This window comes from Schistocerca cancellata, chromosome 3 (genome assembly GCF_023864275.1).
Source record: "Schistocerca cancellata isolate TAMUIC-IGC-003103 chromosome 3, iqSchCanc2.1, whole genome shotgun sequence".
Taxonomy (NCBI): Eukaryota; Metazoa; Arthropoda; class Insecta; order Orthoptera; family Acrididae; genus Schistocerca; species Schistocerca cancellata.
The window spans coordinates 507,087,586-507,105,798 of NC_064628.1; the positions used below are offsets into that span (position 1 = coordinate 507,087,586).

Consider the following 18,213-nt stretch of genomic DNA (forward strand, 5'->3'; position numbering starts at 1 on the left):
TCTGCTTCTGGCCCGCGATCTACCGATCTAAGATGGTAATTTCAGTGGCGAACGTTTACAGTCCCAGAAAGAGGATTTCAATTCTACTTAAAAAGTGTTCCGTTTAGTTAATATAAGACGACCGATAACCTTTTTTTTTCGTTTTGGGACGTGTTTGGAACTCCGTGTATTCTAATAAATTATAGGAGACGACATGAAACATTTTTACTTTGCTTCTGAGTCCAGGGCGATTTTTCTGTTTCCTGTCTGAGTATACTAGCAATCTTTTACAGCTTTTTAATTTATAAGCAGCTGTCATATCACTCGTTGTATTTCTTGTTCTTAAATTTCTACGAACATATGTGACTCCTATATATTTAAATACATTAATCAACTAGGCCTAATCTTAGAGCACAGAGCCATTTTAGAATTCAATGTGAACACACAACGCAGAAACACTAGGTCGGTGAAGAAACAAACAGCTGACTCAAACACGTTTCACGCGCCAGACTGCGGCGATTTCCAGTCCACACGCTACGATTAGTCTACACAGATTTTATCTGAGCAGACAGATCGCTGCCTTGTTCAGTCTTCATGTAAGTAGTCACAACGAGTCTCTTCAGCTGCTGCTGATTAGTCTGCTCGCAGTTCCAATTACTTTACATAATATAATACTCGCTGGTTACATCAACCCAGAGATTATATATACAACACTCATCACGTGACGGCACGTGAAGGGTCAGGGAAAGCAGACGGGAATCATGTCGTACAACAAAGTTATAAGTCCTAATCAGGCGAATAAAGAACATGTTTTGGCAGTTTCAAGAGATTTTATATCCCAGCCTCGCCTCAGTAAGTATCGAAAACGTTCGTAACGTTAATTTAGTTAAATATCATGCTTTATTGGAAGTTTTGGAGGATCGTAGTTTGTGGGCGGGTCGATGTGCAGCTCCGAAAGAGGTCAGGTGACTGATGTTCCGCTCACTATTTCGTGTTTAAGGTTTTATTCTGTCATTAGGATTACTTGCATCAATTTATGTATTTTACAAGTTCTCGTGTTTCAAGTGCCCTGTAAATCTTTCCAGCTTATAAAACTGTATCTGGTGTCAATGGACCACTGGTTATACTTGATGAAGTGAAGTTTCCGAAGTTTGCTGAAATAGTGCAGTTGAAACTAGCAGATGGAACCATCAGGTCAGGGCAGGTTTTGGAAGTCAGTGGATCTAAAGCTGTTGTGCAGGTACGTTAGATAAGTAAAGTTTTTCATGAACTTTTACAAGACTTTTCAGATATTCTGCCTTATTCGGTAGAATTCCGTAAATATAATGTTAACAGCATAATTTATTTTAAAAAGGAAAAAAAAAGCTGTCGTTTAGCAATGGTGGGGGGGGGGGGGGGCAGTTGAAACAACATAGGGCAGTCTTGCAATAGACGAAGTGTAGGTATATGGTACACTGAATGTTACTGAAATTTTTGTGTATTTCTTTAAACATTGTTCTTCTTTTATAGGTCTTTGAAGGCACATCAGGTATAGATGCCAAAAATACACTATGTGAATTCACAGGAGATATTCTGCGCACACCAGTATCGGAAGATATGTTGGGAAGAGTATTCAATGGGAGTGGGAAACCCATTGATAAAGGACCACCTATTCTGGCTGAGGATTACCTTGATATTCAGGGTAACACTTGTTTAATATTTTGTATACTGGTACTCATTATCTGAATACTTGATAGGCGATTTGCCTTAAAAAAGATGGAATGGATGATGTGTGACAGTATAATCTTGCCTGAATTTTGTGAAACATTTTGAATATAAAATTATTATAGCTTTATGTACAATAATAGTGTGAGGCCAAGTGGGTAAGTATAATTATAAATGTCAGACTTGGAGTTCAGCGCCAGTTGATCATATGCTTTCTCTGCCAACAGCTTGAATCTGGAAAAAACAATTGGTCAAGTGCAGGTAAGACACACAGGCTGAGGGCTCGGTACAGACTTAATTATGGATATATGTAGTTCACCCATCCTTGGAATAGAGAATCTTGATGATTTTTACCTGTTTTGATATTGGTACAGGCAAGTTATCTGCAGCTCGTGGTCTAGTGGCTAGCATTGCTGCCTCTGGATTATGGGGTCCTGGGTTCAATTCCCAGTCGGACATCATTCGCGTAGCAGGGTGGCGACAGGAAGGGCATCTGGCCATCCCTTAAATTAACTATGCCAAATCCGACCATAACCATGCCAACTGTCCCTGCATAAATATTGGACAAAGGCACAAGAAGAAGTAGTGTTACGGGTCATGGGAATTCCAAGACTGTATTAAAATCTCTTCAGTAGTTAATCAGCCTATGCCAACACATTAAAAGAAGTGAGCAGAAGAGTTCAGTTTATATATGTAAAGAGAGATTATTTATTAAAACTTTTTCACTTACTACATTGTATGTTAGTATGCAGTAATGTTCATCTGTTATGCTTTTGATGGATGATGAATGCAGTGTATGTTCAAGTGACAAGAGATAAGTGATATAATTACAATTTAACAAGTTTATGATTTTTTTTTAACATATACTGTGAAACTTTGCTTCTCAAAATTTCGTTATTCTAGGTCAGTGGGAGGTACGCTATAGGTTTCTATGAGTGGGTTTGAGTATCAGTATGTGTGGCATAAATGGCCGTATCTTGCATATCACATTGACTTAAAAACTTTTACGTCGACAAGGGACCGTAGCCCTTATGCAACATAAATTTGAGTGTGATATGTCTACCCATTGCTGATAGAAAGGGTTCTTAAGTAGGACAGACAGATGGACAACAAAGCTATCCGATAAGGCATGGAACACTAAGAAATAACAATTAGGCCCAAGGCTCAAGCATGGTAAATTACTGTGATGTTCAGCAAACGTGCGTGACGGATCTGTTGCGCAGCCTGAGGTCTAGGTTAGGTTGGAAGCTGACAGTTTTGTTGTGAGTTGGCAAAGCCAACGAATGTGACAGCAGAAAATCTGACTCTGGTAACAAATTGACCAGTAGCGAAGCCTGATATTTATATTCACACTATATTGGGAATGTGATGTTGAAACCAACTTTTGTGTTTAGTGTAGGTTAACATTAAGTGATGTGGGTTTTCACTTGTACAGATACATATTACACAAATATACCCAGAAACTTCAGCTCCCTATATAACACATTGTAAATGTAACTGAAATTGGAGTCAGAAGAATTTGTAATAAAGAACGGACTTAAGCAGGGAGATGCCCTGTCTCCGCTACTTTTTAATTTAGTCCTAGAATATATTGTACGAATGGCAGCAGATAATTCAGAGGGTGTGGAGTTAAATGGAAATATTAAGGTATTTGGGTGTGCAGATGAGCTAAACATCATTAGCGATAGGAAGGAATCTGTAACAGCAAATGCGAATGTGTTAATCAAGGCTGGTGAAGATGTACGTCTAAGGATAAGTGAAGACAAAACTAAATACCTGGTTACTACTAGAATGCCAACAGCAGTAGATCAGGAAATGTTAAGAGTTGGAGACATGCAGTTTGAAAAAGTGAACACATTTAGTATCTAGGTGTGGACATGACTTCGAGAAATGAGATTGAATCCGAACTGAAGAAGAGATTATGGGCGGGCAATGCGTGCTTATTCTCACTGAATAGATTACTTTCATTGCTGATATTGTCTAGGAATTTAAAGATTGGAATATACAAAGCTATTATTCTACCAATTATGTTGTATGGGTGTGAGCAAAAAGGGATGACGTTAGCGGAGAGTGGCAAAAACTGCATAACAAAGAGGTTCACGAACTCTATTAAAGCCCTGACATAATCAGTATTATTAAATCACGTAGGCTGCGATGGGCAGGTCACGTAGTTTGAATGGATGAGGGCAGGGCATTGTGCAGAGTACTGGTAGGGCACCTAGAGGGAAAATGTCCTGTGGGGGAGACAGAGGCGTAGATGGGGGGACAATGTGGAGGCCGATTTGAGGAGCCTAGGTATTGAAGGGGAATGGAAGGAAAGACAGGGACAGATGGCGAAAATACATTGCTGCGGTAATGGACTCTCGAATCTGGTATGACCAGTGAATAAGTAAGTAATTTTAATTGAAAGAAATACAGGTGTAATCTGTGTTCGCCTGTTAAGTATAGTTTCCGTGATTTCTTAATGTCACTTGAAATATGTGCTTTACTGGTGTTCTGTTTGATTTCCTTAATCATACTTTTAAAGTTGTGCTCCATCTGTAGTAACTTAGCACACTGAATTCTGACCATTAGTAGTCTGTGGGATGGTGCAGCAGTAGACTTGTTTGGGAGATGAAGTGATTGTCTCTACTTAGGAACATGTTAACTGGATTCACTAAAGTACTCCAAATAATTTCTATCTAGTATTCTTTTAACATCAAACATGAATACAAACACTAGCAATTATTTTTGAAAGTATTTGTATGTAGTGTAGCCTGCAGCAGAAGATACATGAATAATGAACAGTACTGGCAAGTTGAAAGTAACATGATCTTGAAGTAGGTTGTTACAGACAAGTGCTGAAGATTAGATGGGTGTCTCGATTAACCAACAAAAAGATATAGCATTGGCTCTTGGGAAACAGGGATTTGCAGCACATCATCAGTAAAACAGTCAATTGATAAGATGCAGTGCGGCGTGAAGGAATTCACTTCAGCAATGTAGGAAAATGTAAGGAGTGATCAGGCTTGTACATTAAGCATGTTCTAATGTATGTAGGGGTAGTGGGCTAGAAGGAATATTAGATATTGTTGACTTTGACCACTGACATGTAAATGGATGTTTGGTGTCACCTCCTGGTGCAGATTTTCTTACTTTGGTTAGTTGGCAAAGCCAATGGATGTGGAAGCAAAAGACCTGGTTGTGGTGACACGCTGAACTGAAGCTTAGCATTTTTTGAAGAAAATTGCTACTCTTATCACCTTAAAGTTACCATGTTCACAATGTTCCATGTTTTCTCCATCATTGGACAAAACTGATGACTAATATTGGGTATTTTTCTTTAGCTGCGGCAATAGTTTCGTAGATAGATGCAAAAACATCTTGAAGAGCTGCATCAAATCTTCAGGCTGAAACCAACACCTTCTCATTGATACTTTTTATTATTTTCCAAATTAAATGGGTTGATAAAATGTTATTGTTTATTTTAGTTTGAGGCTTAATTAATATTTGAGATCCTTAAACACATGTTGGAAAGTTTTGCATTGTGAGATCCATGTCATTCTTTTTACTTTATTTCACATGATGAATAGTATGTGGACTTTTCCTTGAGTGCTAATTAAAGAGAAGAGGGAAGTTAAGGATTTAAGCTGTGTCCAGCACACTTTGTCATGCAACCACTAGACCCAAGGCTGGTTTAAAGCCCAACTGATACAAGCTGCTTATGGTGTCGAGTGCAGAGTACAAGGCTTGCCAAAGTGAGAAGTTTTTCACACAGGGTGTATCATACTAGTTGTGAAAATTGATATAGGTAAAAGATGATCGAATCAAAAACCTTAAAGTAATTATAAGTCCACAAATCAGCAATTTGCAATAGTGTGTTTAGGAGCCACCACTAACTTCTGTTCCAAATGTTGTTGTAGTTAACGTTAATGTGTTTAAAATGTAAACTTTTTGATTTGGTACACAGACGGTTAGGGTTAAGTTCCACCCAAGAAACAATATTACTTAAGTGTGTTACATGTGCTGGAATGAATTTTAAAAGCTCAATGAAGTTGATAGACATTTTGTAGGTACACACTTTCTCAGGAAGAGTGGTACGGACAATTTACTTTAGCCACTGAAAGACACATTGAAGTCAGTAGATTTAGGTTTCATGAAGACTAAAAGAATTTCAGTATGTTTTATCCAGTTGATAAATGTCAATAGAGCCTATGTGTACTGAAAAACTGTAGGAATTAAATGTAACTATTTAGAGTATTTTTTGTTTGTATCAGGTATTAAGTGCTTCTGTCTTCCGCTTTATATATAAAGTTTGAACACATTCATCAGTTTTAAGCTGCTTCCCCGGGAAGTTTTAAAAGACTTAATTACTTATAATTGGGTTTCGTTTATATGTATGAGGGCATGCTGAAAAGAAATGCCTCGGAATATCTTGAGTGTAAACTCCTAAAGCTTTTTAAGTAAAACATGTTATTAAAATTCAGCCTCTTTATTCTTCATTTCTAAATCTTTAATTTTCAGCATAGTCGCCCTGGCAATGAACACATTTCTCCTAAAGAGAGGCCAGTTTGTTGATTCCATCACTGTAGTGTGTCAGTCTTGATGGAGCCAGAACTTCCTCAGCTTGCACCAATTTATTGGCGTCAGAGTGAAGTCCTCAAAAGTATTTTTTTAGGTTTTGGGGCGATGAACTTTGAGTGGAGCCAATTTGGAACTTGGAGGGTGGTCAGTGACAGTGAGCCCAAGGTGTCAGATTTTCAGGTGCCTCAGTGCTCATATATAGTTGTTTACTGTCAAGCAGAATGAGAGGATGCTCCATAAGTGAACAAATTCCTCAAATTCCAAACCATATTACAGCACATTGTTTCTCACACACTGACACAATTACTTTAAACACCATTGTGTTACACACTGCAATTTGAAGCCCTCTAGCTGCAGAGGGCTGCAGATACATAGACATGAATAATATGCATGTGGAATGTGCTTGGAGTGCTCATATCAATTAGGTGGCATTACTTTTCAGTGCACTCTTTTAACACGCAACTTAGTTACAGTGTCTTATTTTTAATATGTTAATATAAAATTGGATAATACTTTCTGAATTGTTATTAAACTAAAAATATAGAAATGCTATATTTTCATCCTTCCTGCTCCATTTAATAGATAGTGCTATTTTATGGTGGGTTAAACAATGCAATAGGCTCAGTTTTGTCTGTTAAGGAACTCAGTAATTAGCTTAAATGGAATTGTTTTGATCACTTAAAATGGATGCTTATATGGAATACTGCATGTCTGAAGTCTTGAAAAATCTACTGATTTAGCTGTAGAGCTTAGTGCTCAGGAAAATCAAATACTTTTCACTTAAGGAAGGTGTAATAAATTGGCCTCTGCTAATAATGAATGGATATATCCCTTAAAATTTTAGTTAGAAGAATGAAAGAAACCAGAAAGATAAGTTTTGGTATTGGGCATAAGCACAATGTCACTGAATACTTTTGTGGTTTTCACAGATATAAAATTTGTCTGAAGCTTCTAACATCTGCAGATAAAACTGTAGGAAGCTGGGCACAAGAAAGTGTGGAATACTGCACATGCAGTTATCCTTTAGATGTTCTGTAAACGTAAAGCACTTTGATATTTTGTTAGATCTTTGAAGGGTCTTCCTTCAAATGACATTCAACGCTGAAATTTTTTGTACATGCAGGTGTAAAGACACAGTCAACTATTAAGTTTTTAGGCAATTTCCATTAAAACCGATCTTCTCCTGTTCCCAGAATTGATGTGTTAATGGTAATTCCATTTACATGTAACACTGAATTATTCCATTTCAGTATGAATAGAAACATACACCAGAAGGAAAAAGTTTGTAAGGCAGTGACATAAACCAAATTAAGTCTTCCTAATACATTACAGAACTGAGACTTTGGGCAACATGCTTATCATCCTCCCCCCCCCCCCCCCCCCCCCACACACACACACACGTACATACATATTCAGTATGCTGTATTCAGTTCATTATGCAACCAGATTTTAAGTTTAGGAAATGTGATAGGTAAGCTTATGTATTTTCTGTTTTGGCTGATTCTGTTGTCCCCCATACTGCCACAGTTTATATAGTGCTTAAATAGAATTTTGTACTGTCGACTGAATCTGTGAGGTGGTGCAGCAGTAGACTTGTTTGAGTGATGAAGTGATTGTATCTAATAGCTTAGATATTCAGCATACTGCAGAGCTTGAAATTTTTTTCCCCCTCTACGTTTCAGGTCAGCCTATTAATCCATGGTCCCGTATATACCCTGAAGAAATGATCCAGACAGGAATATCTGCCATTGATGTGATGAATTCCATTGCCCGTGGGCAAAAGATCCCAATCTTCTCTGCTGCTGGCCTGCCACACAATGAAGTATGTAGGAATAGGAATCTTGTAACACTGTCTGCTTATTTATTAATTTTGTGTGTGTGTGTGTGTGTGTGTGTGTGTGTGTGTGTGTGTGTGTGGGCGCACGCATGCAAGAGAGAGAGAGAGGTATGTTCACTTATCAACTTTCATTGGATTAAAACTATTATGTTGTTCAAAGTAGGGTTTGTGTGTATGTTAATATAATGCACCAGATTATATATATAATGCTTGTTATCGTCTCTGCAGATTGCTGCTCAGATCTGTCGTCAAGCTGGGCTTGTTAAGCTCCCAGGGAAGTCAGTCCTGGACGATCACGAGGACAACTTTGCTATTGTATTTGCAGCTATGGGTGTTAACATGGAGACAGCTCGTTTCTTCAAACAAGACTTCGAGGTACAGTATATGTGTAAATTTTATGCAAGTGTAATGTATTGAATAGCATTCCATGTGATTATTTTCACTTTATATTCTGACTTAACAAATTATATTACTGGTCTCTAAATTAATAAATATTTCAGGAAAATGGTTCTATGGAAAATGTGTGTCTGTTCTTGAACTTGGCCAATGATCCAACAATTGAACGTATCATCACACCCCGGCTTGCATTGACAGCTGCTGAATTTCTAGCATATCAATGTGAGAAACACGTATTGGTTATTCTCACTGATATGAGTTCATATGCTGAGGCTTTGCGAGAGGTGAGATGGTTGATGCCAATTTTACAATGTTTGATAATAAATACTTGACATTGTATATCTAAAGTTTACACATTTTTCACAAACATTGAACTACACAAAACATGTAATTTTCCGCGTATGACTTATTTACTTAATTGTCTTATGAGATTTATTTAACAAAATTCCTTTCCTTTCTGCAGGTTTCAGCTGCTAGGGAGGAAGTACCGGGGCGAAGAGGTTTCCCTGGTTACATGTACACTGATCTTGCCACCATATACGAAAGAGCTGGGAGAGTGGAAGGTCGAAGTGGTTCCATTACACAGATACCCATTCTAACTATGCCTAATGATGGTATGGATGATACAATTTATACAGAAAAAACAATTGCGGAGTTAGATTTGAATTTTTAAAGATATTAAATCTGAAAAAGCGAACATGGTTGATTCTAGTGTCTGAATACACTGAATTTATTTTAGATTTGTCCCCGAGAGCTTTGTATTTGCTTTCTGATTTATATAGGTATGATTTGACAAAATTTTAAGTTCATCCTATTTAACCAAAATTGTCTTGTTGGTTGCTGCTGTGTTACAGGCGATATTTCAAAGAGCATTTGTTTCAGTGCTCCTAGTGGATACAGCTGACTCTCCCTTTTCCTTAAAACAAGTTCATGTCTTAAATCACTGTTAAAAAAAAGACTAGAATTCAAATAGAAACTAGATAAGTTACTAGCTTTAGTAACAAACTTAAATAAAAGCAGAATTGTAATATTAATTAGTAACTGTTTGTCATTTTAGAGTTGCTCTTTTGACAAAGTTCAGAAATCACACATTTTTGTACACTTGTTTTAGCAAAACTGGTAAGCAACTTTCGTTTGTTACAGATATTACACATCCTATCCCAGATCTGACAGGATACATCACAGAAGGTCAAATTTACGTAGATCGTCAGTTGCACAACAGACAAATATATCCTCCAGTCAATGTGTTGCCGTCACTCAGTCGTCTCATGAAGTCAGCTATTGGCGAAAACATGACTCGCAAGGACCATGCTGATGTATCGAACCAACTGGTCAGTTAGCAACTAAATGTCTTAATTATCTGGTTGCTGTAATCTATGTGGAAAAAAAAAAGAATTACATTTATTGTCTCTTGCAGTATGCCTGTTATGCAATTGGGAAAGATGTGCAAGCAATGAAGGCTGTTGTTGGTGAGGAAGCTCTTACCCCTGATGACCTTCTGTATCTTGAATTCCTCACAAAATTTGAGAAAAATTTCATATCTCAAGGTAAGACTCAAAAAGTGCTAGTTTAACAAGGATGAAAGTTATTGGTTTTGGTTTGTGAATAGACATCTTAAAAGTGCCTGTTCAGTTTGTGTCAGAGAGCCAAATGAAATATGGTTTGATTTGCACTTCCAGAACTCATGATATAGGAAACAGTAGGTTTCAGTGTCTACAATTTATAATGAAAATAAATTAATGTTTACCACAAACTGGCCTGTGAACCATAATTATGGCATTGGCGATCATTTACCCCCATTCAATTTGAAATTATGTAAAACATTTGTTAGTCCTGAACAGCATTTGTAACAACTGTTTATTTACAGGTAACTATGAAAATCGCACTGTATTTGAGTCATTGGATATTGGTTGGCAACTGCTACGAATTTTCCCGAAGGAGATGTTGAAGAGGATCCCAGCAGCAATACTTGCAGAATTCTATCCACGTGATTCACGACACCCACAAACTAAATAGATATAAGGTGTCTGGAATTCATCTTGTCATCACTGTTTTAAAATATCTTAGGGTGGTTGTGTAGAGGGAGTAGGGAACATTGAACTTTGCTGTAAGACGGAACTTTGGTCCACTAATTTCATTTGTAAGTGGCCAGGAGTAAAGATCATTCTGTACAATGATATGTCAAGAATAGAAATGCCAATTACATTTTTCCTTACAAATGTAGTAAGTCTCAGCATTGTTGTGTGCATTTGGAAAAATGTGATATTTTATTGCATTGTTGTTGATAGCTATTAATTACTCGTGCTGAAAAATTAAGACAATACTATACTCCTTCAGATCCTTGGGATGTTAGTACCTGCCATCATAGTTTGATGGATGAGTTTCCATTGCCTTGTTTGATCTCCATCATAAATCTTCGTGTTAAGCATTCCATTGCATTTACATGTGGCTTACTGAACAAATGTATATAAATGTTAATATGTAATAAACATCAGTATTTATGTGTTGTAAAAATGGTCAAAGATACTGAGTTTTTTAGAGTGATTGTATTTATATGCCCAAAATCTACAGACAAGGGAACATTGTACAATGAAAGAAATGATTATACCTACACAGTATTTTTTTGTGTTCACTGTGGGTGGATGGTTTGCCCTGTTCAGAATTTGATTAATAAAAATATTTTATTTGTACATATTGTGATGTCAATAAATAAGGTAAACATGATTTGTGCTTTAATTTAATGTCGGAGTAAAAATGGGTGTGCAAATGAATATTGATTTTGAAAATAGTGTGTTAAAAGCTTAAATTAATGGGAAATACCTGCAGTCTACTCATTCAGGCATTAGGTTGTTTGGATTCTCTTCAAATATGCAATTTTTAAGGCAAAATAATTCCAGTAGCAGACAGCTCATCAACTTGTCATGGTTATGTGGGATTTCATCACCCATTTGAACAGTGATTGATCAGTTCATTAGCAAAATATCTCGAGAGGCTTGTTCTGTCTTATCAATTCAGACCTCTTTGCTTGTGTATCCACAACTGAGTTGCAGTTTTTATTTCAAATAGGCAAGTCTTGTACATTCATGAAAGTTAGCTTGCCCGCTTTATTCGTCTTTAGCAAGAGCTAAATGTCGCAACTTCACTTTGTTCCATCGTACAGCTCAGTTACACATCATATGTGCCTGATCCCAATTATTGATATTTTACCTTTAGTCTTCAGATTTGTATCGATTTAATATGTTAACTTTTGTCGGTATTTGAATGTTAGTTTCTTCTGCTGTTAAATGGAATTATTCTACATTGATGACACCAAAAAATGAGTAGACTTCTGTCACACCTATGCATAGGATTAAATTCTTTTTACTGTACTTTCTCATCAGTGGCAATAGAATTGTGATTTTAGGTTTCTGGTAGTGAACTGCTTAGGGAATTTGCCATTACACATACTTCAGAGTGACTTCTGCCCAGGATACAGTGCACTATTTCCAAGGTTCAGTGTATATGTCTGAAAATTCTTGACTTGGATTGAACTGCTGTGATGCTAAATACATTGTAGCCCAATAGTCACTGAGTACATGTACCCTTTGCAGCAGTGAAGTAAGGTGGAATCCTCTCTACAGATATGTTCCTCACATTGTATGTTTCTCATGTTAATACATAGTTTTTGTAGAAGCTTTGCTTTTTCTCTTGAATGGTCATTTCATATTATGATATAAGTTCACCTTTGTGCTTGACCATGGATGAAGCTCTGGCTTACAATTAAGGTTTAACAATAAAAGCTGGAAGTCTCGGATCCAGCACAGTATCCAGTTTTAAGTGTGGTACTTCTCCAGGTAATGTGACATTCATTCTTGCAGTCAGTTACAATAACCTTACAAGTTAACATTTTATCACAAATAACATAATTATTCGCTCTCATTCTAAATTTCCAGTTGAGAGCTTGAGAAACAACAGAATCCCACCTACTTGACAGATAAATCCTTGTCTTACATTTTCCGGTAGTATCAGTGCCACTATCACAGAATGCTCTTTTCTGAGCAACATGACCCACTTCTCCAAGCCAGTATTCTAAACACAGAAAATCCCAACTCCCACCAGTGTTAACTCTGGCAATACTACAGTTGCCGTCCCACCTTGAAGATGCGCATGCACAAAAAATAACAAAACTTACGAACAGCTTTCGACTAAACTAATAAAAGGTTTAAACTACTGCAATTATTCATTTGTTCGGCAGACATTGGGTAACACGTGACATCACAGAAGTAACACCACACTTGCAATTTGAATTCTAGATGGGACCTTGTTCCAAATGATTTGCTTTGAAGCTTGCTAATGTTTGATAGCTGTGACACAAGTCTGAGTCTCATTCCATTCCTCAAGCCGAGTTTGCATGATGGATATTTGTTTCAAATATATATGTAACTCTTCTGTATTGCTGATGCTTCGTGTTACCAGGATAGGTATTTGTAAATGCAAAACTCATCTCCCTCTCATCAACTTCCATATTAGGGATGTGAGGTTGGCCTCCAGAATTCTGGCATTAGGGAACTGGTTATTTCTTTTGATCTTTTCAAGTGCATTGCCGGTCGACAGTCTGATTCTACATTTATAATCTGCAAATCCCTGTGTAGTGCATGGCAGAGGGTACATCACACTGTAAGAGTTATTGGTTTTCCTGTTTCCATACACATTTGGAGAGCAAGAGGAAACATTATTTAAATGGCTCTGAGCATGCTATAATTAATCTTGTCAAGATCCCTGCAGGAGTGACATGTAAGTGGTTGTACTGTATTCCTAGTCATTTAAAGCCAGCGCTTGAAACTTTGTAAGTAGGCTTTCTCAGGTTAATTCATGTCTCTTTGATAGTTTGCCAGTTCAGTGTCTTCAGCATCTCTGTGACTATCCCGTGGGTCAAACCAACCTCTGAACATTTATGCTCCCTTTCTCTGCATACCTTCAATATCCCATGTTAATACCAGGCGAGGTGGTGTACTGTACTCGTATTCAGGAGGATGAAGGTTCAAACCCGTGTCCAGCCATCTTGATTTAGGTTTTCTGTAATTTGCCTAAATTGTTTCAGGTAAATGCCGGGATGGTTCCTTTGAAAGGACACGGCAGACTTCCTTCCCTAATCCAATGGGACTGATGGCCTATGGCCTTGCTGTTTGCCCCCCCCCCCCTCCCCTTCAAATCAACCAACCAACCCCTTGTTAGTTGTATTTGCTACAAGTCCCGCACACTTGAGCATCATTCTAGGATGAGTTGAACAAGTGATTGTAAGCTCTCTTGATTGAATGTCCCCAGTAATCTGAAGTCTACCACCTGCCTTACCAACAACTGGCTATTTGATTGTACAATTTCATGCCCCTGTTAGTGTTATACTGGGGTAGTTTTAAGAGTTTACCATTTCCAACTGTGGCTTATTGATATTATAGTCAAAGGACACTGCATTCTTCCATTTTGTGAAGTGCTGAATTTAACACTTTTGAACATTCAAAGCAACTTTGAAGTCTTACCAAGATCTAGCTGAATATTTATGCAGATTCTTTAAGACTACTTCATTATAGATAATTGCTTCATGTGCAAAAGTTACTATTACTAATGTCTGCAAGGTCATTAATGTACAACATGGACGGCAAGTGTCTCAACACACTCCACTGCAAGCACTCCTGTCATTAGTTCTATATCTGTGGATTACTCTCCATCCAAGATAAATTACAGCATCTTCAATCCAGTCAAATTTTGCGCATGCTCCTGATAAGTGTAGATGTGGTTCTCAGCCAAACTGTCTTCAGAAATCAAGAAATACTACATCTAAGAGACTGCCTTGATCCACGGCGTGTTATCTGAGAAAAGTGCGAATTGGGTTTCACATGATAAGTGTTTTCAGAATATGTGGTGGTTACTATGAAGCAGATCATTATGTTAGAGATATTGCATTGTTTGAGCTCAAGATACATTCTAAGGTTCTGCAACAAACTGAAGTCAAGAACATAGGATGGTAGTTTTGTGGATCACTTCTACTACCCTTCTTGTCAATCAGTGTGACTTGCTTTCTTCCATCTATTGGCATCAGCTTTTGTTGGAGTGGTCTACAATACATGTTAGTTAAGGGGGGCTAACTCAGCCATAAATTCAGTGTAGGATCTGATAGGGGTTCCATAGCTCACAGGAGCTATGTTCAATTTTAATGATCTCGGTTTACCACTGACACTAACACTCATTTCACTCATGTTTTCAGTGGTGTGAGGATTAAAGTGGAACAATTCTCCTAGGTTTTGTAAAGGAACATTTGAAAATGTAATTAAGCATCCCTGCTTTTGCTTTGCTGTCTAAAGTTTCAATTCCTAGCTCATCTGCAAGTTATTGTATGCTAACATTGGTGTCCCTAACAGCCTTTATGAATGACCAGAATTTCCTTGGGTTTTGTGAAATATCATTTGGCATTGTTCTGCTATTGTAGTCACTGAAGACATCACACATTGATTGTTCTCGTTGCACCCAAATGCATTTCATTTAGCATCTATGAACAGCCTTATGCTTTGTTATACACTATTATGCAGATATCTCTTTTCTTTAGAAGTTTCTTTTCAGTACTGTATGCCGTGGAGGGTCTCTTCTGTTCTGCTGTTTTTTTTTAAATTTGATCAGTAGTTCCTCTAAAGACTCCTGTCCTGTGATAAAATTTTTGAGTTGCTCATTAAGATTTGACACTATTGCTTCTAACCTAGTTTACTGAACATACATATTTTTCTACTTGTTTTGGGCATCATTTGTACTTTGTTAACCATTGTTGCCACAACTGTGTCCATGGTCACTGATACCAGTTTTGATGTAGACATCCTCAAAGAGGTCAGATCTACTTGTTCCATTAGATCCAACATATTTCCACCATGAGTGGACATCCAAACTAACTGTTCTAAGTAGTTTTCAGAGAAGGCATGTAGTAATACACAGGATGTCTTCACACACCCACCACTAACTACTTTAGGAAGTTGCGGCCTTGCTTGTCACAGAACCTCCAAAATATCTAGTTCCCTCCTTCCACTGAGTTTTGCTGAAATTCCAGGTGCAGAGTGGGTTCTCTCAACCTTCTCTGCTAGTCACTCTAATGATCCAAGTATAACTTTGGATCCCAGATGACAGGCATCATTTGTTTCAATGTACGCTACAATCTGCATCTGGTTGCACTCTGTTCCCCAAGTAGCTGCTGGAATAGCCTCTTTAACATACCTGGCTGTCATGTGCTTTTACCAATAGTGAGTGCATCTGATGTTTCTTCCTGTTTCTTGCTGCCATTTTGCTTAATCGCACCGTTATTCATCATATGTTTGAACTGCCAATGAGTAATGGACCCTATCCTTTTATAACTGCATCCTCTTGACACAGGACAAACCAACAGGTTTCACAACATGTGTGTGTCCCACTGGCTCCATTTCAGTGGAAGACAAAAGCTCGAACCTTTAGTTAAGGTGACACCCTCAGTCTTCTGTGGTCCCTGTTTATCCTGTATAGGATGTCTAGAGCTACCACTGATGCACCACTTGTAGTCAAGTGAACAACCTTTGACTGATCCCATACTTTCTCCAGAGGAGACAGGTTTCACAGGGGAGGATAGGACTTGAGATTCATTTGAGCTTATCCATCAATGAAAATAATAAATTTTCGAAGTGGCTCCTCCTGCTGGCAGAAGGGTTGAAGGGGAAGGAAGAGGGGTGGAGGAGTAGGATGATTGGTGAGGTTTAAGAAAAGGGGTAGAGTTTGGAAAAGCTGCCCAGAACCTTGGGTGAGGGCAGACTTACCGGATGGGATGAGAAGGAATTTCTGATTCATCTGTTTTTTAAGTGTCCTGAGCAGCAACTAAAAGAGAATGTCAGATTTCTCAAAAAAACAGCTATCAGTTGCTAAGTAAGCCATAAGAGCTTCCATAGAGGTATTGTACTTAACTGCAAAATCGGAATCGTCACATATTATTGGTGAGAAATGACTTCCTCCTGCAGCCATAAAAATGTGCAAAATAATGGAGGGAAGGTGACTTCGTGAGAGTTTGAAGTCGATAACACTCCCAGATGATATAATGGCTCATCGTATCGATGTAACAGCCACTGATACGAAAAATCAATTGCTACCATGTCTTTGTGGTAGCCAAAAATTCGATTCACCCTGCTGTTTGATGGCAGTACTGATATTGGAAATCTTTCCCAACTTCTTTTTGCATGATAGCTAATGAAAATGAAATTCATGAGAACATTGTATTTTGTAAAGCTCTGGATGGGAGGACTACAAGCGAAGATATTTTCTTTCATGTGAATTGTTGATAATAATCTGCCATGGACAAATTGAGTTGTTCTATGTACTAATGGGGCGGCAGTTACTGGAACTAAAAAGGTTTTCATGGCAAGAGAGTGTACTGTTCCTCCTATAAAATTCACACATAGGATGATAAACATATAGGCACTGGCTTCTAAAGTAATACAACTGGAAGTCAATAAAGTACTGAATGATGTAGCCAGTGCTGTAAATTCTGTGAAACCACAATTTTTAAGCAGTGGGCTGTATTCCATTTTCTGCAAGGAGATGGGTTCTACATATGATTCTCTTCAATTGCATATGAAGGTACGTTGGTTGCCTTGTGGTAGAGAGCTTCATTGTGTCGTGGAGCTGAAGGATGAACTTTGTCTTTTCCTATCCAGCAATCTTACACCTGCGGCTCAATCTCTGGATGAGAAATGGCTTCTAAAATTGTGCTACTTAGGCAACAGTTTTGAGAAACTGAATGATCTTAACATATTGCTTCAAGACTGACAGAGTAATATCATCTTTCTAACCGAAAAAGTGCTTGCGTTTAAGAGAAAACTTGGATGTTGGAAAACCAAGATGGAGGAGGGTAACTGCAAGATGTTTTCTTGTCTCAGTGATATCATGAAAGAAGTTGGATACAGGTAAAAGAGTAGAACTGTCACAGAACATCTCAGAGCCCTTAGTCAACCAATTCATCTGAGTATGACTGGATCCAGAGCCTGTTTGATACCATCATGACAGACCACTTGTCAATAGTACAATAGGAGAACTCTTCAAGTGATAGAACATGTCAAAATGAATTTAAATAGAAGTGTGTGGAAGATTTTTGAGTGTAATCTAGGAATGAAAATCCCAATTTAGCAAGAAGGGCAGTAGACATATTATTACTCTTTGCATCAACTTGTGTGTGTCAACATTTTTCCACAGTGCATTTACCAAGATGAAACACTGGTCTCCACTACAGCTGGCAGGGATCTAAGAGATTGGATCCACTTTCTAAATAAACTCAAACATCACACTAAGTGTGCTAATGTCAGAAAATTTCCAAATTTTAAAACATGGGCAATTTTACTCAGATTTATTTTCTTTATGGATGACCAGTTTGAATATAGCAATTTCTAAATGGACATTTAAATGTTGACTTGTTCCATCATCATTTGTCTGTCATGATATTCCAAATATTAAAACATTCGAAATGAATGCAATACAGATGGAAATGGTTAAACGTTAAACAATTAACTAATTTGTTAAGAAAAAGATATGTAGTGAGATACACACACATGCTCAGTTCCAATAACATTACACACAGCCATAGTCATTTATGAACCAGTTGTAACTGTTAACTTTCACTACCTTTGAATAGTAATGTATGATAATGTTTAAAAAGATGTTTAATGCACTTGGTTACTGACATATAAAATAATTAGACAGAA

At 37.6% G+C, this 18,213-nt stretch overlaps 1 protein-coding gene across 1 annotated transcript; it reads left to right on the plus strand.

Moving 5' to 3' along the window:
• The first annotated feature begins 673 nt into the window (after window positions 1-673).
• On the plus strand, window positions 674-11,203 carry LOC126175284 (V-type proton ATPase subunit B). Its single transcript, XM_049921949.1, has 10 exons — window positions 674-831; window positions 1,065-1,219; window positions 1,489-1,660; window positions 7,929-8,068; window positions 8,312-8,458; window positions 8,584-8,763; window positions 8,943-9,093; window positions 9,623-9,810; window positions 9,897-10,026; window positions 10,347-11,203. The coding sequence occupies exons 1-10, from the start codon at window positions 741-743 to the stop codon at window positions 10,493-10,495; spliced, it is 1,503 nt and encodes a 500-aa protein (XP_049777906.1). The 5' UTR covers window positions 674-740; the 3' UTR covers window positions 10,496-11,203.
• Window positions 11,204-18,213: the final 7,010 nt, after the last annotated feature.

Bases quoted from the DNA above. Each gene is read 5' to 3' on its own strand.
- LOC126175284 (XM_049921949.1), top strand. From the start codon at position 741: ATGTCGTACAACAAAGTTATAAGTCCTAATCAGGCGAATAAAGAACAT. The intron at 8,459-8,583 runs GTACAGTATATG...TAAATATTTCAG, and splicing joins TCTTCAAACAAGACTTCGAG to GAAAATGGTTCTATGGAAAA. The intron at 9,094-9,622 runs GTATGGATGATA...CGTTTGTTACAG, and splicing joins TCTAACTATGCCTAATGATG to ATATTACACATCCTATCCCA.